At 33.9% G+C, this 24,265-nt stretch overlaps 2 protein-coding genes and 3 pseudogenes across 3 annotated transcripts; 3 read left to right on the forward strand and 2 right to left on the reverse strand.

The window, feature by feature from the left end:
* The first annotated feature begins 4,157 nt into the window (after window positions 1-4,157).
* LOC148202056 (putative receptor-like serine/threonine-protein kinase At4g34500) lies at window positions 4,158-7,840 on the forward strand. The gene is made up of 7 exons (XM_088109232.1): window positions 4,158-5,028; window positions 6,188-6,292; window positions 6,402-6,524; window positions 6,644-6,814; window positions 6,905-7,034; window positions 7,269-7,478; window positions 7,553-7,840. The coding sequence occupies exons 1-7, from the start codon at window positions 4,691-4,693 to the stop codon at window positions 7,667-7,669; spliced, it is 1,194 nt and encodes a 397-aa protein (XP_087965358.1). The 5' UTR covers window positions 4,158-4,690; the 3' UTR covers window positions 7,670-7,840.
* Window positions 7,841-9,744: 1,904 nt separating this feature from the next.
* On the forward strand, window positions 9,745-13,903 carry LOC148202057 (cyclase-associated protein 1-like). The gene is made up of 10 exons (XM_088109899.1): window positions 9,745-10,091; window positions 10,600-10,768; window positions 10,843-10,907; window positions 11,323-11,623; window positions 11,698-11,845; window positions 11,954-12,063; window positions 12,151-12,206; window positions 12,303-12,359; window positions 12,573-12,716; window positions 13,441-13,903. Exons 1-10 carry the CDS (start codon window positions 9,816-9,818, stop codon window positions 13,525-13,527), a joined length of 1,413 nt encoding a protein of 470 aa, XP_087966025.1. The 5' UTR covers window positions 9,745-9,815; the 3' UTR covers window positions 13,528-13,903.
* Window positions 13,904-15,864: 1,961 nt separating this feature from the next.
* On the forward strand, window positions 15,865-17,019 carry LOC148202058 (glucan endo-1,3-beta-glucosidase 7 pseudogene; annotated as a pseudogene).
* Window position 17,020: 1 nt separating this feature from the next.
* LOC148202059 (glucan endo-1,3-beta-glucosidase 7 pseudogene) lies at window positions 17,021-18,176 on the reverse strand (annotated as a pseudogene).
* Window positions 18,177-20,086: 1,910 nt separating this feature from the next.
* On the reverse strand, window positions 20,087-24,233 carry LOC148202060 (cyclase-associated protein 1-like; annotated as a pseudogene). Its single transcript, XR_015785335.1, has 10 exons — window positions 23,889-24,233; window positions 23,217-23,384; window positions 23,078-23,142; window positions 22,363-22,663; window positions 22,142-22,289; window positions 21,924-22,033; window positions 21,781-21,836; window positions 21,628-21,684; window positions 21,273-21,416; window positions 20,087-20,549 (listed from the first exon to the last, which is right to left on the reverse strand). The product of XR_015785335.1 is annotated as a cyclase-associated protein 1-like (transcript).
* Window positions 24,234-24,265: the final 32 nt, after the last annotated feature.

Raw genomic sequence — 24,265 nt, forward strand, 5'->3', positions numbered from 1 at the left:
AAATTTATTTATTTTATAGTATTTTTGTTATTGTAGAAATTTATTTTAATTTAAAATGGTTATATTTAAAAAAACAGTTTAAAGATAAAAGTGTAAGATGATTAATTTAATTAAAAAAATACTCGTTAAAAGATAAAATTGCGAAAACATATATACAAGAAATGGATAAATCTCTTAATATAATGGGGATGAATAATAATAATTTTATATTATTTACGAATCAAAATAACTAATATTTTAAAAATCAAAACCAAAATGTTTTATTTTATAGAATTAAACGATTAATTTAAAAAATAGAATAATTTATAAAAATTACACATAAGGAAATAAACACATTCTTTGAACTATAACCATATTTATTTATTTTTTTATCTTTAAATATACTTTAAAAAATCCCACTTTGTACACGTATATTGTGAATATAACCTACTCAATAGAAAATTCCATAATGAACTCTAGCAATGCGAAAATATTCATCAAATCAATAACACTGTAATCATAATACCAAAATAAAAACTAGTATATAATTCACTAAACTAAACACATTTTTAAAAAAGAAAAAAAAATCAGTCTAGAGAGTAAACTTTATATAAAGTATTTGTTGTAAAAAGCCAATTGTTTTATACCAAATTGTACCATTCTGACAGTGTGGGATAATGAAACATTTAAAGATCGATCTAAAGTTTATACACTCAGAAATTATATTTAAACCTGTATTATAAGTGCTTTTGATTTAATTAATATATTCTATAGTATAAGAAATATTTTAACAAAAGAAATAAAAATCATCTTTGTATTTCGTCATTATTTATTTTAGTTGAAATATTTTTTTATTATTTGGAGAAAAGGGGATTTTTAACTCTTTTATTTATAAATAAAATATTAATGGTCAAGAGAAAAAACTATTTTAAGTTTAGTGATTATTACTTGGAGTCAAAATAGTTCATTATATTTTTTGTTTTTTTTAAGGCTTACAGTTTTTATTGGAACAACGGATATATTTATAATTTTCAATTGAATTTATGTGCATCTAAAGATTCAACAGTTGCATGTAAAACCAATCTAAAATACAAACTAAATAAAATAAACTTTTCATTATTTTTCTTTTTTCCTGTGAGAATCCTTTATCCTCTGTTTTGGAGATTTTTCTACGATTTTGAAATGTCCATTTTAAATTGTTATATATATATATATATATATATATATATATATATATATATTATCTTTTGAAATTATCTGTTGTGCTATGACTAATTAGTTATTGAGATATTTGCAAGATTTTGTGTCGCGACAAACAAAGAAGAAAATGATTGGATGTAGCATGATAAGGAGGTTTCAATCTCCCTGAGGTTACAAGTATTACTGTTTCTTATTATCTAACTTAGTTGTTAAGAAAAAAAAATAATGATATATATTTTAACATATTTACGTGTGATTATATTATTAGTCTAAAATGATTTTATAATTAATAAAAATAATCATAAATATTATTATGAATCAATCAATACGTAAATAATATTAAAATGTTGTAATGTATAATCAAACAGATGCAGAAGGAATTGAGAAACCTTGCTCTTTGAATAATTTACCTTGTCGGTAGTTTAGTAGCTAGGATTAGATTTCTTTACATTCTTTTTTTCCAATCAAGAGATGCATAGTTTTTATTGATATTTCATTCCATGTGATAAACTTCCGAAATAGGTAATATTCTACTTATAAGGCTGATCATCATTAAAATATATTAGGATAAAATTATCGTGGTAGTGTAATTTACATCAAAATTATCGAAACAGGCAAAATTTTAATTTTTTATGCATATGAGTAAGTTGTATTTGTATGATTATCTGAACACGATTTCAGAATCTTCAAAGTCAAGTTGTATTGTTAGACTAACACGATTCCTATATGAATGAAAAAAATTGTACGGATCAAATACCATTTTGATTAACCTTAATTTTTTTATTTTTTATTTTATCGAAATTGTGTAGGGTGGGCATGGTATATTTTGACTTGTACTCAAACTCCGTCAACATAACTTTATTTTCAAAAATATATAATTGGGATTAAGTTTAACATAATTATTATGTTCATACAAAATTAACGTAAATCTAATACAACTTACTTTAAGGAGTTTAAAATAATATTTACACTATATGACTTATACATACACATAATATTATAATCTTTTTTTCATTAAAGTAATTTTATTATAGATTATGGATCCGTTTAATAAAAGAAATAGGTTAAAATAATTTTTTCAATCTAGTAACCTGATACAGCCTATCATGTCCAGTTTAGTAGTATGAAAAACTTGTCTAATCTAGTCTGACGGACCAATCTCGCAGGTCAGTTTACCAGTTCAACTAATGTTTGATATAACTCAACTGAGGTTTGTTACAATTCGACCTATGTTTGATATAACTTGGCCTATGTTTGATACAACTTGGTTGATGTCTGATACAACTCACTCAAAATTTGATATAACTTGGTATAAATTTGTTACAATTCAACCAAAGTCTGATATAGTTCGATCGAGGTCTGATACAACCTGACCATAGTCTGATATAGGTCGACCGAAGTTTGATACAACTCGATCGAGTTATGATATAATTCGACTAAAATCTATAATAATTTAAAAGATAATCTCATAATCAACCCAAAACTTGTCATCTATAATTTTCATATAAAAAGTCAAAAATAAAAAACAAATAAATCAATTTCATCCATTTTTAATAAATCAGATTAAGTTTAAACGAATTGTGGTTTTGTCCCACCCTAAGTATAATACATTTCTCATAATAGTCATATTTTAAAAATTCAAATAAACTCCTTTCTCATAGACATATATTTCAAAATTTATAAATAAACTCTTGCAAATATCATTTTATGAGATTTCACTCAGAATAGTCCTTAATTAATTTATCTTTGTCACTGAATTCCCTTTACCCTGAACAACTTCTTCATAAGAAAACTTTTAAAGAAGAAACAATCTTAAACTAAACATGTGCTCATTGTCACCACATAAATTTTGGTCAACTCCTCTTGAAATTTACTCGACGCGTTGGGCAGTGTTTGGGTGGTCACTGATTGTATTGTTTCAATAGTCAAAATGACAATGATTTTGAGCACAACAATTTGGCACAGTGCACCGAAGCGCGAAATCATTACACTTGCCATGTGTAAAAAAACATTCAAATCTAATAATGTTAATTATAACGATAACAATAACATATCTGATCGGTGATTTTTATTTCTGTTAAATAAAATATTCAGTCCCAAAAATTGTGAAAAGTATTCCAAGTCAAAAGTTGAATAAATTATTCAATAAAGTGCCTAAAAGAATTCAAATTAGTCCGTTGTATCGATAATATAATTTCCCGTTTTACCTTTTCAATTAAAATTCAAACGGGCAACGTTTTACACAGGGTTTGTTGGATCCAATCTAACCATATATAAACTTTGAAGTGAGATATAAGTAATAATCGCGGTTAATGTGTTGCTTTGCAAAGATTAAAACATGTGATGTCTCACGAGTTTCGGATATTACTTAACAGTTATTTTTGTACAACTACTTTAAATACGTAGTTTTATGACATTGACACGTATAATTTTGTACGCTGTCGTTATATATGACTTTCGTGAACAAGTTAATAAAAACTGATAAAACGTTGGCAGTTGCAGTGATTCTGACAAACGTCATATTCCGAAACTAAAATCTTACAGCTTTAGTTAAGAAACGGGGAAAATCCAAAAGCAGGGGTAGTGGAGAAGCATAAATGCTGGTGAAATTAATTGTGAAGCAAGAGAATATTGCATTCATCAGCAAATGGTTTGGTGGTGGTTAGGTTACGTTTGATAATCACGTTCACGTGGAATCACCATCCACTCGTTTTGACATATATAATGGAAGTGATTATGCTCCAAGAGAGTCCTTCGTTAAGCTACAATTCAAAGTCCCACGTATTAAAACAAGGAATAGATTAAAATCATATTAAATGGCGTTTGTGATAAGAAGATGGAATGGAGCATAGTAGAAAAATGATGCAATAATGAAGCCTCCTAATTACCCAACAGACCCCACCGTCGAACAGTGTTTACTCGAGAGGGTATTTTCAACGCTTTTTTGGATTTCATTCGTTTGTGGTTTGTGGTGAGAGTGAGAGTGAGAGTAACTTAGGAAGAGGATCCAGCACAGAGCAAATGGCATTCTCGTAATCATGACCCCACTCTCTTCCCAGAAAACAACAACCCAACACCTCTTTCGTTTCTTACTTTCGTTTCTGTCTGTTTTTCCCATTTGTATCCGTTGAAACCCCACTTCCACTCTTCTCAACGCCAACACCACTCCCTATTCCCTTACCCTTTTCAATGCTTATTATAGCTTTTTCTTCCCATTTTCAACCATGTCATCGTAGAGCTTTACCCACCCAGCTCTCGTAACAAATAACAACCTTTAACCTTCTCCTCCCACGTTAAGGAAAAGTAAGTAAGTAACACCGATGACTGAGGCCGCCACAACCACGGGTGTCAGCTTGAAGCTTCTCGTCTTGGTGGCTGTTTGGTCGTCTTCGCGGTGGTGATTCTGGTTCTCGTCTTCTTCCTGTGCTTGCGGGGCGGCCGGAGCTGGAAGCGGCGGAAGTTGGCGGCGAAACTCAGCTCCGGGAGCATCCCTCTGGTGTCGAAGGAGATCATGGTGGTTAAGACCTCGGATCTCACCCCTGCGACGACGAGCGAGATTGGTGACGTGGAGGGTGATCCGAAGAAGGAGGCGGGCATGAAGGTCGAGATTGAAGCGGTGACAGCAGTGACGAAGAGCGAAGTTTCCGGTGGTGGGGCCCACCGCAGCGAGTTGTCGGTGGAGGATCCGAACATAGGGTGGGGTCGGTGGTACAGCATGAAGGAAGTGGAACTCGCCACGCGCGGTTTCGCAGAAGGGAATGTTATTGGGGAAGGTGGGTACGGTGTTGTGTACAGAGGAATTCTGCACGATGCTTCCGTCGTTGCTGTCAAGAATCTTCTAAACAACAAGTATGTCACACACCCACATGTCTAAACTCCGAACTTTATTTTTTATACCTTAATTTTACTTCTCTGTGTCCTTTTTTATGCTTATTCTGCTGCATGTTACTCTATTTTTAGTCTTTCCTTACTCAATTTTTTACAGTCCTCTGTTTCTTTCAACTGAACCTAAAAAACTCTTTCTCTCTAACTTTCTACCTATTCTGTGTCTATGAAATGGTTTCCACTTTTCTTTGTAACCCAAACTTAATCCTAGCGGATACGTATAGTGCATGACTGCATGTTTGGATAGATATCACTGACGTGATTTTGGAATTCCAATACACATTCTCCAAGTTCAAGACGAAACGAAAAAGAAGAATCTGTTACTTTGAAAATGAGTATACTTTTGACCTTCCTCAATTCCCATTCCAAACGTCCAAACACTGTCTTAGCCTGGGAAATATGCAGTCTGTTTGCTTTGAATTGTCTTCAGAAAAGTGAAGCGAGTTTGGTGGCTGATTGTTTTGCTTTTGAGAAACAATTGTTTACTTTTTTATTTTTCGCGTTGTTTGAGAGAGTTAAAATATTACCACTACTACTACCATGATTACTCATAATTTAAGCGTTCTTAACCTATAATAATAGTCACTTGCCTCTCTTCTACTTGGTTTTTATTTCTAGTGTTATTTTTGGTTGGGTAATAATGTTAGTATGTTACTTTTCTCTTTACTTTTACTTTTTCTTTATTATCATGTTGTCTGTATATAATTTCTGTTTTACTTTTTTTGAAATACTAGCTTAATCCCCCCAAACTTTAGTTTATTATAGTAATTTTGCAAGTTTATTGATATAGGAAGAATAATTACCTTCTATGTGTTTTGGGATTTCTAAACGCAAATTCAAAGATAACTATCAATTAATATCGGTAACTTATATTTATGGTAAAAATGTTTTAAAGTTAATCACTGTCACCTAAAAATTGAAGTTGTCTTTACCAAAATTCTTGAAACTTCCATCATAAATTAAGAAACAACAATGTGAGAAGGGCTTGTTTCATGATTTCAACTTTAATTTTGTAAAAGATTCAAGTACACTCGTATGTTTTATACTTGCACAATCTTAATGTTGTGCATATAAAAATCTTAAGTTTACTGAAACAATTCGTGTGTTGTTGTATCCTAATTAGGGGTCAAGCAGAGAAGGAGTTTAAGGTAGAGGTTGAAGCTATTGGGAAAGTAAGGCATAAGAATTTGGTTCGTTTGGTGGGATATTGCGCTGAAGGTGCTCGAAGGTATTGCTCTGTTTACATGGCTGCTATTCTTTTGATTCAATGTCATTCAGACCATAGAAGTTCAGAATTCCTATGAATTTTCTTCAGTAACAATTTTACTATCATTCAGGATGCTTGTTTATGAGTATGTTGACAACGGAAACTTAGAACAGTGGCTGCATGGTGATGTAGGACCAGTTAGCCCCTTGACATGGGAGATTCGAATGAGAATTGCTATTGGGACAGCAAAAGGGTGTGTTTAATGTGCTGAAACTCTTTCTGACTAATGCTATCATGCTCTTTAGTTTTATCCTTGATTATGCTATCTTAAACATTCCATCACAACAGTTAAAGTTTCTGCATTTGAAACAGGCTAGCCTATTTGCATGAAGGCTTAGAACCCAAAGTTGTGCACCGGGATATAAAATCCAGTAACATTCTGTTGGATAAAAACTGGAATGCCAAAGTATCAGATTTTGGACTTGCCAAACTCTTAGGATCTGAGAAAACCCATGTGACGACGCGTGTAATGGGAACATTCGGGTGATTTTTTCTTACTGGACAATCTGAGTTGTTTTTCAACTTCCATAAATGGTAATCATCTTATGATTTGTTACTACTAATTTTCTGCAGATATGTTGCACCTGAGTATGCAAGCTCAGGTATGCTTAATGAGCGCAGTGATGTGTATAGCTTTGGAGTTCTACTCATGGAGATAATCACAGGAAGAAGCCCCATTGATTATTCAAGACCACCTGGAGAGGTGCTTCTGGGTTTTGTTCATGTTTTCATCAATATATTACGGACATGTTTGGAGGAAACTTCTCCATAAGCAAAAATTAACTTGAACATGAATTAAAATCATATTTTAAGCTAACAAGAAATCATTTTTACAAGTTAGTCCATGCATAAGTTCATTTTAATCCATAGTTATTTCATTTTTCTATCTTAGAAGTGACTGTCAAGACTTAACATAGTTTTTGTAAATGTGCTTCAGATGAATCTAGTAGATTGGTTCAAGGCAATGGTAGCAAGCCGTCGCAGTGAGGAGCTAGTTGATCCGTTGGTTGAGATTCCACCCTCTCCAAGATCTTTGAAACGAGTTTTACTGATTTGTCTGCGGTGTATAGACTTGGATGTCGTTAAACGACCAAAGATGGGTCAAATTGTTCATATGCTTGAGACAGATGATTTCCCCTTTCGTTCTGTAAGCACCACACTCAGCCACTCTTTCTCAGTTTTTCATCTTCCTTATATCACTAACTTTAACTTGTTGAATAGGAGCTACGCACAGTTAGAGAGAAAGATCCTTTGCCTTCTCACGCTGATGTTTCCATTAAAGTTCCTTATCCACCACCAAAGCATGCAGAAACCGTAGAAAAATCAAGATGGAGATGATTTTTTGTATTGTTGGTCAAGCAACTCATTTGTATTCAGATTTCATGATGTTATGAACAAGTTATATGAATCGCTGTGCATATCTTATACGGTTTAGTTATTTTCTTCGGGTTTCAACCATGCATTTTGTTGTATTGCATTATTGTAAATACGAACTTCACAATCTGTCGATTTTGTTTGTCTGCTTGTGGACACATTCAAGAACCTTAGAGCACGTTTTCAAGAACCTTGAAGCATTGTTTAATCTGATTTTAGGCATAAAACCACTCGTTTGGTCTTTAACGTTGCTTCCCATTTAAACATTCAGCCTGAATCCAATTTTCTCACAGCACCGTAAAATTAAAATGTTAACTTGCAATTATTTATGATACTTCCGACACTATCGACAATGATGACTCTGCTGCTGCCATGTTTGATATGAAACCGAATCTACGAATCAGATGTTTTCCTTAACTTCCACGACGGTCCTACGTACTGCAAGCACGATTCACCGCAAGTTGCTCTTGCAAGTAAAAAAACGGTGTTTCTGATTCATACCAATTATTACCCCTGCATGATGCATGAGTTGTCGGGGCAGGTATTGATCTTCTTTCAGTACTGAACATCATATGCATAATTAGCATAACGCCACCAAAGAGTTGGTACACTTTCGTTAGCTTGTGTTTTGTTCGCATTTTCCTCATACACGCTTCATTGCCTAGATGAGAGAATTGACAGATGCTACCTATATTTGTGCCTCTGGTTCAGGAATTACAACACAGGCCCAATTTGTATTCAACACTTCATTGACAACTTTAAACTTCTTCAAAACTCAAGTTGAAGTAAATAAATCAGGCCATCATTAGCCTCTTGTTTTCAACAAGAAAATCATTCAAAGTTATTATTAGGATAATAATTCATGTCAGGAAAGTTCAAACATTCTTTATGTTTGTAGTGTTCTTTGAAATTTCCGAACACAATATCAAAACATATATTCATATTTTTAAATATTATTTTAATTTCATGGATATTAACATTATCTGTTAAAAATGTTTACTTGCATGATTTTGTTTTCTTCCAGAAATAATTTATTTTTACATTGAATGCTAAAACTTGTTTTGTTAAAAGTTATTTTTTAATAATTTATTAAATGATCAAATAATTAGAAATTATGAAAAGATAAAATTAAAAAAATATATATAGAAAAAAAATAGTACTATAAATATGAGCTATTCTTTAGTAATAGACATATTGAAAACACGTTAGAAAAAAAAACTTTTATTGACCATTAAAATGTGTCTAAGGACACATCAGAAAAAATAATTATTTTTAGAAATATGTGGATCAATTTGGTTTATAATATAATTTAGATTTTTTGACTTAATTGATATTTAAAGATTGATATGTAAATTTTAAATTTGAGAAACTAACAATGTTATTTAAGAACTAAAATAATACTTTATTAGATATTAAATGTTAGAGTTGAAATATATTATTTAAGAAAATAATATATATTTATTAATAATATAAATTATGTACACTCTCATATAAAAATTTGTATCTCTAAAGAATTATTTTACTTTTTCATTCATTTGTTTTTTCTTTAAATTGATTTACCATAGAATTGAATTTATTAATAATACAAAACATAAAAAGGAGAAAGTAATATGAAAGTTAGCAGTTTAAATATAACTTATTTTTTAGTAATTTATTAAATGATAGAAATTATAGAAGAAAAATTAAGAATGAAAAAAAATGTATAAAAAAAATTAAAGCATAAGTTATTATTTGATAATAGATACAATGAAAACAAATTTATTTTTTTAATAATGCTTAAAATGTATTGTTAGCTTCTAATTTTTCTATATTGAAATTAGAATCTTTGCAATATTATAATTTTCAATAAATTTCACTAGTTAATGATAGAAATGGGAAGTGTTTGAAAGCAGAACCAATTTGCTTTCATTCACTTTTACTTATCTAATTATCTAAAAGAATTGGACTAAAGAAAATGACACGTGGGGGCAATAATTCCCTCCTTTAATTTTATCCCTCTCATTTCCCATAATTATATATTTTAGTTTTTCTTTTTAAAAAGGTTAACGGTTCAAGCATCATCTTCATAGGGTGCTATCAGATCTGTGCCATTTCTTCCAACCGCAGAGGCATGGACGAGAAGCTCATACAGCGGTTAGAATCGGCGGTGTCGCGCTTAGAGTCGCTCTCCTCCGGATTCCACCCATCGGCCTCGCCGGCCAGCGCCGCCGACGATGTGGCGCGCGATCCGTCCGTCGTTGCGTTCGCCGATCTGATCGACCAGCACGTCGCTAGGTTTTCCCGCGCTGCGGAGGTAATCGGAGGACAGGTCTTGGATGTGTCGAAACTTGTGCAGGAAGCTTTCAATGTTCAGAAAGAACTTTTGGTTGAGCTCAAACAAACACAGGTTCGTCATTGCTCTATCGTTTTTTTGCGTGTCGCGAGGATTGTTTGTTTTGGCGCGGGATTGAAGAATTTGTGTGTTTGCATCGTGTGTGATAATATTGTCATGTCCAAAAAATAGTGAGAATATTGATGGAATAGAGTCTGATACCGATTGAACAAAATGTGGTGGCATTCTCTGTGTGGTTTTTTATGGGAGTCTTGCGTATGTTTTTAAATATAAATCTCTGGTGGTTGTTGTGGATTCGATGCTTGTTTTACCTGTCATGTTTGACAAATGTTGAAGGTTCCATGTTCCGTGGGGTATTTGAGTATACAATTGCTTGTAAAGCGAAATTCAGAAGCAATTGCTCATGCAATAAGAGGTTTACCGCCAAGAGAGATCGAATTTAGTTTGTAGAGAAGGGAGTGCATACAGTTGCTCGTGCTGTGATGTTTTAGTTTTTTGGACTGTATGTCACCTGTATTTGCAAATGCTGAGTTAGCATCTCTCGTCATCATTTACTGTGCAGAAGCCTGACCTTGCTGGGTTGGGGTCATTTCTCAAACCATTGAATGAAGTGATCACGAAAGCTGCCAAATTGACAGAGGGAAGGAGATCTGATTTTTTTAATCACTTGAAGGCTGCTGCTGACAGTCTCTCAGCTCTAGCATGGATTGCATATACAGGGAAGGATTGTGGTAAGTGATAAATGATTCTTTTGTTGGATGAATATTTATCCTTCAGTGTCTTATGTTTCTTCTGTTTTTTCAAGGCATGAGTATGCCAATTGCGCATGTGGAAGAAAGTTGGCAAATGGCTGAGTTTTACTGCAACAAGGTATTCTTGATACCTGTCAGAATCTTATTAACTTGTCTTGCATATAAAGAAGTCCCCGTTAGTGATCTTCCCTGACAATTTTAGTAATTTGTAGTATATCCTTCCATTTAAAAAGTTTCATTTTTACTTTGAAATCAAATGTATAGGTGTAGTCACTCGCTGCGTTACGTAAGCTTTATGGATGAGAAAGGAAATAAGTTACGATCAGCAACCTTAATGTTTGTATGCTTAGTCTCAGAAATTTGATTTTAAACGTCTGACTTACCATTTAGTTTTGGTAACAATTACGTATGGAAGGGTGTGTATTAGATCAGGCATTGGCCTATTAGTCTTATTTTGCACTTCCTATCTCATATTGCCTGCTATTTCATGGGTTGAGATAATGATCTTCCCTACTCTTGGTTGTAATATTTAGGTGCTTGTAGAGTACAGAAACAAAGACCCAAATCATGTTGAATGGGCAAAAGCTCTTAAAGAGATGTATCTACCTGGATTGAGAGATTATGTCAAGAGCTTTCATCCTTTGGGCCCTGTTTGGAGTCCAAAAGGAAAAGTATATGCTCCATCAAAAGCTTCTGCTCCTGCTGCACCTGCCGCCCCTCCCCCTCCATCTGCTTCTCTATTTAGTTCTCAATCATCTCAGGCTTCATCTTCTAAACCTAAAGAGGGTATGTCAGCTGTTTTTCAGCAAATCAGTGAAGGAAACGTCACTTCAGGTAGCTTATTCTTGTACATTATTGATTGAGCATTCAGCAGTCAACATCTATGAATTATAAGTTTTATCTAATAGGTTTGAGAAAGGTTACGGCTGATATGAAAACTAAGAATCGCGCCGATAGAACTGGAGTTGTTGGCACTATTGAAAAAGAAAGTCATGCAACTTCACGTGTGCCTTCTAAAGCAGGACCTCCAAAATTTGAACTTCAAATGGGCCGCAAGTAAGTTTATGTGTGTTTGGGTTTTAGTTACTATGTGTATAGAAGTTAATGCCAATAATTTCACTATTCAATCTCCCTAACCGAACCCTACTTATCCTGCCAATGGAGATGGGTTGTTGAAAATCAAATTGAGAAGAAAGATTTGGTCATTGGAGATTGTGATGCAAAACAGTCTGTATATGTTTATGGATGCAAAAACTCTGTTTTGCAGATTCCAGGTAGTTTTTTCATTTCTTTTCCTATTTGGTATCCAACTTATCACTTGGTGAAAATATTGCAAGTAATCACTTCTAAACAATTCGCAGGCAAGGTCAACAATATAACTATTGACAAATGCACAAAGATGGGAGTTGTATTTAAGGTCTGTGAAACATGAGAATTTGATATTTAATAATATTAGAAACGGAATCAATTCATTGAGAGATGAAAATTCATTTTTTTTTGTCTTAAAATGTAGGATGTTGTTGCAGCATTTGAGATTGTAAACAGTAGTGGGGTTGAGGTTCAATGCCAGGTACCTAGACTTCATTTTCTATTTTTTTCCCTCAATCCATAACGTCTTCCAATGCTGTTGGCGTGTTAGGTTGAATATCATATTATTCTTCCCAGTAAATATCTTAATAGCTGATAGGATGCACATCATAAGAGTTTAAAATTAATACTAAATAAATACTTCATATGTCAAAACTGATTTAGTTATACTTCTTCTCTCTTTTACTAATCATAGGGTGCAGCTCCTACAATTTTAGTGGACAACACTTCTGGCTGCCAGCTATATCTGAGCAAAGACTCTTTACAAACATCCATAACTACAGCAAAGTCAAGCGAGATCAATGTCTTGGTTCCTAGTGCTGAAACCGATGGTGACTGGGTATGTTTTAGTTTTCCTCTTCTATATTTGATGTTTAAAAGTTTGATTCCTCATCATCTGAGCAAAAACTAGTTAAAGAGTTGTATTCCCCCTAATTTCTTGTAGATAATTTATATGTCTTAATAATTGAAAATTAAATACTAGAGTCTGTTTTTATGATTGTTATAGATGCTGTTTACTACAACTTAGAAAATAGCAAGGTGAGGCGGCCAGGCCCAAAAATGCTCTAGTGGGATAGTAGAAAGTGGGATGATTACCAGCTTAAATATTATTATTCGAACTGAATAATTTTTAAATATTTACTCCAAAAAACCAAAATTAAATAATCTCATGATATAGGTCATAGGTTACAATACACAATCACCGTCAAGCTAGGAGCAATAAGAACACATGAATAAAGTTAAAAATTAAAGATGGTGAAAAATAACATAGAATGCAGTAGATGAAAATTAGGGTATGAAGGAAGGAAACAGCTTACACAAAACAAAACTATAGCGTGTGATATTGACTACTTTTAGAAGTTGTTTTTCTCCCACCTCAACTGGACTTGGCGATCTGAATTTGCTTACCTATCCTCACGTTTCACACAGCGATGGATGAATCCGTCTATATTTAGAATCTTATTTAAAAATTGTAAAATTGTTAAACAGCGTGATCTTGGTTAGATATTAGGTGTGGACTAAGTCAAGTGACACCCATATTGTAACGACGTCTTCTGTTTCAGGTGGAGCATTCTTTGCCACAACAATACATTCATGTGTTCAAGGATGGACATTTTGAAACAACACCTGCTTCTCATTCTGGAGGTTAAATTGACTCGCAAGTTGAAGTTTCTATTTATTTTGGAATGCTGTGGGAGTGGCTTCAATTTGTTGTTTCGTTAATTCATTTACAAATACAGTCATATGAATTAGGTTTATGCTAGCGGTTTTTCCATGGGTTTATTGAACCATTGGAATCCTCCATGTGATTTTTGGTTTTGATAGTTTGGTTCTGCTTGAGCATGTTTCTGTCTTAAGTTGCATCATGCAATCGGGTTTTTAGCTTTCAGAGGACCATTACAATTTGAATATCTTGGTTTGTTCTGGTGTCTTGCGTAATTTGAGGATAGAGCAAGGATGATGTACTCGGTTCATTCAGAAAGGTATTTTGTTCTCAGTTTGTAATGAGAAAAGAAGAGTTATGGACGTTCTTGGCTTCTTAAATGCTCGTCATTATCTAAGATATTCAATGTTTCAATTGTTTGAACCATAAATTTGTTGGAGAGAGTCTTAACTAAGAAGATGAAACTCAACAAATTGTTTTTTCTTTTATTATCTTTTTATATAATTTTACCATGATATTTTTATCAACCTTTAATAAGTTATTTTTATCAATTTTAAAGTGCTGTTAGTTTCCTTTTTTTTAACTAGCTTTGATTGGTACATTAATGAATTTTTGTTGTCTGACGAGGATTTAATATAATTCCTGGAACTGAGTTTGAAAACACATACGGAGCTCGTAACGATTTCAAGATGACTTATACGTACGTTTCTAAAGGCAAATAGAAACGAAGTGAAGTTACAAATTCAAGGCTCACAAACTTTTCATTTTTAAGTATATATAAGTGTTGACCTCTTTGACTCTGACTCTTCTTTCATATTCATTAATTAATTCATGACTTGTTTTTTCTTTTCATGTCGGTTATTATTTTTTTTTCTCCATTTTTACATCCCTTGTTTCCTTACACTTTCAAAGTCCACTTAAATTGATACATGAAACAAATTAGATCATTTTTCATTTAGTTTTATTACATTTCATCACTTGCCCATTTGCAATTTTATCCTATCATGTTAAATATGTAATTGCCAGTTATGGTTCAATATCTCATATTTCGTTTTCCTTTTATTTTAAATAAGTGATAATCTACTTTTGTTGTCAGAACATAATATAGTGAGAGAAAAAATTGGAAGAATAATGTAGTCGTTTTGTTGAACGTCAAATATAAATTCCGTTGTATTTGAATTCAATTTTTATAAATAATATATATATATATATATATATATTATATATATATATAAAATTTTTATAAATGTATACTTTTTAAGTAATATAACTTTTATAAATTTATACTTTTTAAGTAATATAATTTATGTATTTATTTTTTATTTTGCGTGTTCTATGATTTATATTTTCATTTTATGATATAATTTAAATTCATCCGATTTGCTTATTATATCAATGTTTCCATTGTTTAAAAGTCTTTAGATTTGGTATTTAAACAAGTCAGTTTGATTAATAGTATTTAAAATTTACTTAAAAATTGAATTGCTCTCTAAGAAATGTCCTTGCGAAAGAAAATATGATGTCTTTTAATAAAACTAATGAATATCACAAAAATTTATGCCAGCTTTTAAGTAAAAAAAATATCTATAATCCTTGTTTGTGTTATTGGTTTTGTATGAGGCAATTATTAATTAATGCTCTAACTGTAAAATTTGCTCAAAGTTTTTTTCACACACTTTATATGCAGTTGCAACATATTTGTATCAATGTCTTAGACATTTTTTTAAAGCGTCTTCTATAATCTTCTTAAGAAAAGTATTTTTTTTTCTTTATGAACATCACAGTTTATTCTTCTTTATTTTTCTTTAGTCTTTTCTTTCTTTTGTAGGAACCTTTTATCTGGTTCGAAGGAGCGTGCTGATTCGAAGCTTTGTGTAAAACCAGCTTAAAACCATAAATCCCGAATATTTTTCCCTCTTTTCGCCTTTGTCCTTCTGTCGAAGAATTTATGTTCTGTTCCTCTTAATGTATATACATGCATACTAAAACATTTCATCTAAAACATTTCATCAAACATTAAACATAGAATTTTGACGTTTGAAAACTCAAAACATTTCATCTCCTTATTCTTCTTGTTTTCTTTCATTGTGGGAGAAATACTTAGGCAGAAAACAAAACAAAAATAAAGGAACAGAGAAAAACTATAATTTAGTAAAAAAACAGAGTGAAAATAAGATGAAAGAGAAACACATTACTATTACATGTTAATAATTTGGAATTATCTGTCTTACTAATCACCATCCTAACCCTAATATTTACCCTTGGTCCCATCAGTATTAAAGTCGTTTTTCAAAACACTTTCTTTCTATAGTTAGAAATTCTTCTTTACATCATTATCTGCATGTCTGTGATGTATGATATAAAGTCGTTTTGGCTTTCAATTTCATGTTGTCTTTCATAAAAACATATTCTCGAACTACCATGGCTACACATTCCAACTCTTCATTCCTCCTGCACCTTTCCTTCATCATCAATGCACTCTACATTGCTGGTATATTCTCTCAATTCCATATCCATTCTAACCATTCCATTTTATGTTTCAAACTTCTCGAGAAAATCTGTGAATGAACAACATGTTTTCAAGTGCAACTTCTTCAGCGTTTTTCAAGCACCACGACCCTTCACTCAAGTTGGATTTTGATTCCATTTTTAAACTGTTTTATAATTCTCTTGTTGATTTGGCTTCATGGTCAGTGGTCTCACTTGAAGAATGTAATGTATCAGTGAATATTAGCCACGAAAATGAGTTTTGCTTTCACCCAATTACAGTCATTATTGATTAGTAAATACATTTTTAAAGAAATATGTGTAAATTATTGTGTCATTAAGTAGTGGCTTTTTACTGAATCTTCTTCTTACTGCAGTTTCACAACCCTTCATCGGCGTCAACTACGGCCAGGTTGCCGACAATCTTCCAGCGCCAGAGGCATCGGCGGAGCTTCTCAAGTCTACGACGGTCGGGAAAGTACGTCTTTACGGCGCGGATCCGGCAATCATAAAGGTGCTGGCAAACTCCGGCATTGGAATCGTCATCGGCGTGGCCAACGGCGACATTCCGAGTTTGGCATCTGATCCCGACTCGGCGACTCGGTGGGTCAACGCGAACGTGTTGCCACATTACCCCGAAAGCAACATTACTATGATCGCCGTCGGCAACGAGATCATGAGCTCCGGCGAAGATGGCCTCGTCTCGCAGCTACTCCCGGCGATGCAAAATGTCCAGAACGCCCTCAACTCGGCCTCACTCGGTGGCAAAATAAAAGTTTCCACGGTGCATTCTATGGCTGTGTTGACTCAGTCGGAGCCTCCCTCGGCCGGGTCGTTCGACCAAGGTTTGATGGATATCCTCCAACCGTTGGTAGCGTTTTTGAAGAATAACGAGTCACCTTTCGCCATCAACCCATACCCGTTCTTCGCTTACCGGAGCGACCCGAGACCCGAAACACTCGCATTCTGTCTATTTCGACCAAATTCGGGTCGTCTCGGTAAGCGAAGAACGGGTATGGGTTGATGGCGAAAGGTGACTCGTTATTCTTCAAAAACGCTACCAACGGTTGGAGGATATCCATCAAACCTTGGTCGAACGACCCGGCCGAGGGAGGCTCCGACTGAGTCAACACAGCCATAGAATGCACCGTGGAAACTTTTATTTTGCCACCGAGTGAGGCCGAGTTGAGGGCGTTCTGGACATTTTGCATCGCCGGGAGTAGCTGCGAGACGAGGCCATCTTCGCCGGAGCTCATGATCTCGTTGCCGACGGCGATCATAGAATGTTGCTTTCGGGGTAATGTGGCAACACGTTCGCGTTGACCCACCGAGTCGCCGAGTCGGATCAGATGCCAAACTCGGAATGTCGCCGTTGGCCACGCCGATGACGATTCCAATGCCGGAGTTTGCCAGCACCTTTATGATTGCCGGATCCGCGCCGTAAAGACGTACTTTCCCGACCGTCGTAGACTTGAGAAGCTCCGCCGATGCCTCTGGCGCTGGAAGATTGTCGGCAACCTGGCCGTAGTTGACGCCGATGAAGGGTTGTGAAACTGCAGTAAGAAGAAGATTCAGTAAAAAGCCACTACTTAATGACACAATAATTTACACATATTTCTTTAAAAATGTATTTACTAATCAATAATGACTGTAATTGGGTGAAAGCAAAACTCATTTTCGTGGCTAATATTCACTGATACATTACATTCTTCAGTGAGACCACTGACCATGAAGCCAAATCAACAAGAGAATTATAAAACAGTTTAAAAATGGAATCAAAATCCAACTTGAGTGAAGGGTCGTGGTGCTTGAAAAACGCTGAAGAAGTTGCACTTGAAAACATGTTGTTCATTCACAGATTTTCTCGAGAAGTTTGAAACATAAAATGGAATGGTTAGAATGGATATGGAATTGAGAGAATATACCAGCAATGTAGAGTGCATTGATGATGAAGGAAAGGTGCAGGAGGAATGAAGAGTTGGAATGTGTAGCCATGGTAGTTCGAGAATATGTTTTTATGAAAGACAACATGAAATTGAAAGCCAAAACGACTTTATATCATACATCACAGACATGCAGATAATGATGTAAAGAAGAATTTCTAACTATAGAAAGAAAGTGTTTTGAAAAACGACTTTAATACTGATGGGACCAAGGGTAAATATTAGGGTTAGGATGGTGATTAGTAAGACAGATAATTCCAAATTATTAACATGTAATAGTAATGTGTTTCTCTTTCATCTTATTTTCACTCTGTTTTTTTACTAAATTATAGTTTTTCTCTGTTCCTTTATTTTTGTTTTGTTTTCTGCCTAAGTATTTCTCCCACAATGAAAGAAAACAAGAAGAATAAGGAGATGAAATGTTTTGAGTTTTCAAACGTCAAAATTCTATGTTTAATGTTTGATGAAATGTTTTAGATGAAATGTTTTAGTATGCATGTATATACATTAAGAGGAACAGAACATAAATTCTTCGACAGAAGGACAAAGGCGAAAAGAGGGAAAAATATTCGGGATTTATGGTTTTAAGCTGGTTTTACACAAAGCTTCGAATCAGCACGCTCCTTCGAACCAGATAAAAGGTTCCTACAAAAGAAAGAAAAGACTAAAGAAAAATAAAGAAGAATAAACTGTGATGTTCATAAAGAAAAAAAAACTTTTCTTAAGAAGATTATAGAAGACGCTTTAAAAAAATGTCTAAGACATTGATACAAATATGTTGCAACTGCATATAAAGTGTGTGAAAAAAACTTTGAGCAAATTTTACAGTTAGAGCATTAATTAATAATTGCCTCATACAAAACCAATAACACAAACAAGGATTATAGATATTTTTTTTACTTAAAAGCTGGCATAAATTTTTGTGATATTCATTAGTTTTATTAAAAGACATCATATTTTCTTTCGCAAGGACATTTCTTAGAGAGCAATTCAATTTTTAAGTAAATTTTAAATACTATTAATCAAACTGACTTGTTTAAATACCAATCTAAAGACTTTTAAACAATGGAAACATTGATATAATAAGCAAATCGGATGAATTTAAATTATATCATAAAATGAAAATATAAATCATAGAACACGCAAAATAAAAATAAATACATAAATTATATTACTTAAAAAGTATAAATTTATAAAAGTTATATTACTTAAAAAGTATACATTTATAAAAATTTTATATATTAATATATATATATATATATATATATATATATTATTTATAAAAATTGAATTCAAATACAACGGAATTTATATTTGACGTTCAACAAAACGACTACATTATTCTTCCAATTTTTTCTCTCACTATATTATGTTCTGACAACAAAAGTAGATTATCACTTATTTAAAATAAAAGGAAAACGAAATATGAGATATTGAACCATAACTGGCAATTACATATTTAACATGATAGGATAAAATTGCAAATGGGCAAGTGATGAAATGTAATAAAACTAAATGAAAAATGATCTAATTTGTTTCATGTATCAATTTAAGTGGACTTTGAAAGTGTAAGGAAACAAGGGATGTAAAAATGGAGAAAAAAAAATAATAACCGACATGAAAAGAAAAAACAAGTCATGAATTAATTAATGAATATGAAAGAAGAGTCAGAGTCAAAGAGGTCAACACTTATATATACTTAAAAATGAAAAGTTTGTGAGCCTTGAATTTGTAACTTCACTTCGTTTCTATTTGCCTTTAGAAACGTACGTATAAGTCATCTTGAAATCGTTACGAGCTCCGTATGTGTTTTCAAACTCAGTTCCAGGAATTATATTAAATCCTCGTCAGACAACAAAAATTCATTAATGTACCAATCAAAGCTAGTTAAAAAAAAGGAAACTAACAGCACTTTAAAATTGATAAAAATAACTTATTAAAGGTTGATAAAAATATCATGGTAAAATTATACAAAAAGATAATAAAAGAAAAAACAATTTGTTGCATTCTCCTAGTTTCACCTTCTTGATTAAGACTCTCCAACAAATTTATGGTTTAAACAATTCAAACATTGAATATCTCTGATATTTACGAGCATTTAAGAAGCCAAGAACGTCCATAACTCGTCTTTTCTCATTACAAACTGGGAGATCAAAATACCTTTCTGAATGAACCGAGTACATCATCCTTGCTCTATCCTCAAATTACGCAAGACACCAGAACAAACCAAGATATTCAAATTGTAATGGTCCTCTGAAAGCTAAAACCCGATTGCATGATGCAACTTAAGACAGAAACATGCTCAAGCAGAACCAAACTATCAAAACCAAAAATCACATGGAGGATTCCAATGGTTCAATAAACCCATGGAAAAACCGCTAGCATAAACCTATTCATATGACTGTATTTGTAAATGAATTAACGAAACAACAAATTGAAGCCACTCCCACAGCATTCCAAAATAAATAGAAACTTCAACTTGCGAGTCAATTTAACCTCCAGAATGAGAAGCAGGTGTTGTTTCAAAATGTCCATCCTTGAACACATGAATGTATTGTTGTGGCAAAGAATGCTCCACCTGAAACAGAAGACGTCGTTACAATATGGGTGTCACTTGACTTAGTCCACACCTAATATCTAACCAAGATCACGCTGTTTAACAATTTTACAATTTTTAAATAAGATTCTAAATATAGACGGATTCATCCATCGCTGTGTGAAACGTGAGGATAGGTAAGCAAATTCAGATCGCCAAGTCCAGTTGAGGTGGGAGAAAAACAACTTCTAAAAGTAGTCAATATCACACGCTATAGTTTTGTTTTGTGTAAGCTGTTTCCTTCCTTCATACCCTAATTTTCATCTACTGCATTCTATTTATTTTTCACCATCTTTAATTTTTAACTTTATTCATGTGTTCTTATTGCTCCTAGCTTGACGGTGATTGTGTATTGTAACCTATGACCTATATCATGAGATTATTTAATTTTGGTTTTTTGGAGTAAATATTTAAAAATTATTCAGTTCGAATAATAATATTTAAGCTGGTAATCATCCCACTTTCTACTATCCCACTAGAGCATTTTTGGGCCTGGCCGCCTCACCTTGCTATTTTCTAAGTTGTAGTAAACAGCATCTATAACAATCATAAAAACAGACTCTAGTATTTAATTTTCAATTATTAAGACATATAAATTATCTACAAGAAATTAGGGGGAATACAACTCTTTAACTAGTTTTTGCTCAGATGATGAGGAATCAAACTTTTAAACATCAAATATAGAAGAGGAAAACTAAAACATACCCAGTCACCATCGGTTTCAGCACTAGGAACCAAGACATTGATCTCGCTTGACTTTGCTGTAGTTATGGATGTTTGTAAAGAGTCTTTGCTCAGATATAGCTGGCAGCCAGAAGTGTTGTCCACTAAAATTGTAGGAGCTGCACCCTATGATTAGTAAAAGAGAAGAAGTATAACTAAATCAGTTTTGACATATGAAGTATTTATTTAGTATTAATTTTAAACTCTTATGATGTGCATCCTATCAGCTATTAAGATATTTACTGGGAAGAATAATATGATATTCAACCTAACACGCCAACAGCATTGGAAGACGTTATGGATTGAGGGAAAAAAATAGAAAATGAAGTCTAGGTACCTGGCATTGAACCTCAACCCCACTACTGTTTACAATCTCAAATGCTGCAACAACATCCTACATTTTAAGACAAAAAAAAATGAATTTTCATCTCTCAATGAATTGATTCCGTTTCTAATATTATTAAATATCAAATTCTCATGTTTCACAGACCTTAAATACAACTCCCATCTTTGTGCATTTGTCAATAGTTATATTGTTGACCTTGCCTGCGAATTGTTTAGAAGTGATTACTTGCAATATTTTCACCAAGTGATAAGTTGGATACCAAATAGGAAAAGAAATGAAAAAACTACCTGGAATCTGCAAAACAGAGTTTTTGCATCCATAAACATATACAGACTGTTTTGCATCACAATCTCCAATGACCAAATCTTTCTTCTCAATTTGATTTTCAACAACCCATCTCCATTGGCAGGATAAGTAGGGTTCGGTTAGGGAGATTGAATAGTGAAATTATTGGCATTAACTTCTATACACATAGTAACTAAAACCCAAACACACATAAACTTACTTGCGGCCCATTTGAAGTTCAAATTTTGGAGGTCCTGCTTTAGAAGGCACACGTGAAGTTGCATGACTTTCTTTTTCAATAGTGCCAACAACTCCAGTTCTATCGGCGCGATTCTTAGTTTTCATATCAGCCGTAACCTTTCTCAAACCTATTAGATAAACTTATAATTCATAGATGTTGACTGCTGAATGCTCAATCAATAATGTACAAGAATAAGCTACCTGAAGTGACGTTTCCTTCACTGATTTGCTGAAAAACAGCTGACATACCCTCTTTAGGTTTAGAAGATGAAGCCTGAGATGATTGAGAACTAAATAGAGAAGCAGATGGAGGGGGAGGGGCGGCAGGTGCAGCAGGAGCAGAAGCTTTTGATGGAGCATATACTTTTCCTTTTGGACTCCAAACAGGGCCCAAAGGATGAAAGCTCTTGACATAATCTCTCAATCCAGGTAGATACATCTCTTTAAGAGCTTTTGCCCATTCAACATGATTTGGGTCTTTGTTTCTGTACTCTACAAGCACCTAAATATTACAACCAAGAGTAGGGAAGATCATTATCTCAACCCATGAAATAGCAGGCAATATGAGATAGGAAGTGCAAAATAAGACTAATAGGCCAATGCCTGATCTAATACACACCCTTCCATACGTAATTGTTACCAAAACTAAATGGTAAGTCAGACGTTTAAAATCAAATTTCTGAGACTAAGCATACAAACATTAAGGTTGCTGATCGTAACTTATTTCCTTTCTCATCCATAAAGCTTACGTAACGCAGCGAGTGACTACACCTATACATTTGATTTCAAAGTAAAAATGAAACTTTTTAAATGGAAGGATATACTACAAATTACTAAAATTGTCAGGAAGATCACTAACGGGGACTTCTTTATATGCAAGACAAGTTAATAAGATTCTGACAGGTATCAAGAATACCTTGTTGCAGTAAAACTCAGCCATTTGCCAGCTTTCTTCCACATGCGCAATTGGCATACTCATGCCTTGAAAAAACAGAAGAAACATAAGACACTGAAGGATAAATATTCATCCAACAAAAGAATCATTTATCACTTACCACAATCCTTCCCTGTATATGCAATCCATGCTAGAGCTGAGAGACTGTCAGCAGCAGCCTTCAAGTGATTAAAAAATCAGATCTCCTTCCCTCTGTCAATTTGGCAGCTTTCGTGATCACTTCATTCAATGGTTTGAGAAATGACCCCAACCCAGCAAGGTCAGGCTTCTGCACAGTAAATGATGACGAGAGATGCTAACTCAGCATTTGCAAATACAGGTGACATACAGTCCAAAAAAATAAAACATCACAGCACGAGCAACTGTATGCACTCCCTTCTCTACAAACTAAATTCGGTCTCTCTTGGCGGTAAACCTCTTATTGCATGAGCAATTGCTTCTGAATTTCGCTTTACAAGCAATTGTATACTCAAATACCCCACGGAACATGGAACCTTCAACATTTGTCAAACATGACAGGTAAAACAAGCATCGAATCCACAACACCACCAGAGATTTATATTTAAAAACATACGCAAGACTCCCATAAAAAACCACACAGAGAATGCCACCACATTTTGTTCAATCGGTATCAGACTCTATTCCATCAATATTCTCACTATTTTTTGGACATGACAATATTATCACACACGATGCAAACACACAAATTCTTCAATCCCGCCAAAACAAACAATCCTCGCGACACGCAAAAAACGATAGAGCAATGACGAACCTGTGTTTGTTTGAGCTCAACCAAAAGTTCTTTCTGAACATTGAAAGCTTCCTGCACAAGTTTCGACACATCCAAGACCTGTCCTCCGATTACCTCCGCAGCGCGGGAAAACCTAGCGACGTGCTGGTCGATCAGATCGGCGAACGCAACGACGGACGGATCGCGCGCCACATCGTCGGCGGCGCTGGCCGGCGAGGCCGATGGGTGGAATCCGGAGGAGAGCGACTCTAAGCGCGACACCGCCGATTCTAACCGCTGTATGAGCTTCTCGTCCATGCCTCTGCGGTTGGAAGAAATGGCACAGATCTGATAGCACCCTATGAAGATGATGCTTGAACCGTTAACCTTTTTAAAAGAAAAACTAAAATATATAATTA

Source organism: Vigna umbellata, chromosome 3, assembly GCF_029865625.1.
Source record: "Vigna umbellata cultivar VRB3 chromosome 3, Vumbellata_1.0, whole genome shotgun sequence".
NCBI classification, from domain to species: Eukaryota; Viridiplantae; Streptophyta; class Magnoliopsida; order Fabales; family Fabaceae; genus Vigna; species Vigna umbellata.

Excerpts from the sequence above, each read along its gene's own strand:
- LOC148202056 (XM_088109232.1), top strand. The coding sequence starts at position 4,691 with ATGGTGGTTAAGACCTCGGATCTCACCCCTGCGACGACGAGCGAGATT. Across the intron at positions 6,293-6,401 it reads TGCGCTGAAGGTGCTCGAAG|GATGCTTGTTTATGAGTATG; the intron begins GTATTGCTCTGT and ends ACTATCATTCAG. Across the intron at positions 6,815-6,904 it reads CGTGTAATGGGAACATTCGG|ATATGTTGCACCTGAGTATG; the intron begins GTGATTTTTTCT and ends AATTTTCTGCAG.
- LOC148202057 (XM_088109899.1), top strand. The coding sequence starts at position 9,816 with ATGGACGAGAAGCTCATACAGCGGTTAGAATCGGCGGTGTCGCGCTTA. Across the intron at positions 10,092-10,599 it reads TTGAGCTCAAACAAACACAG|AAGCCTGACCTTGCTGGGTT; the intron begins GTTCGTCATTGC and ends TTTACTGTGCAG. Across the intron at positions 12,360-12,572 it reads GGGTTGAGGTTCAATGCCAG|GGTGCAGCTCCTACAATTTT; the intron begins GTACCTAGACTT and ends TACTAATCATAG.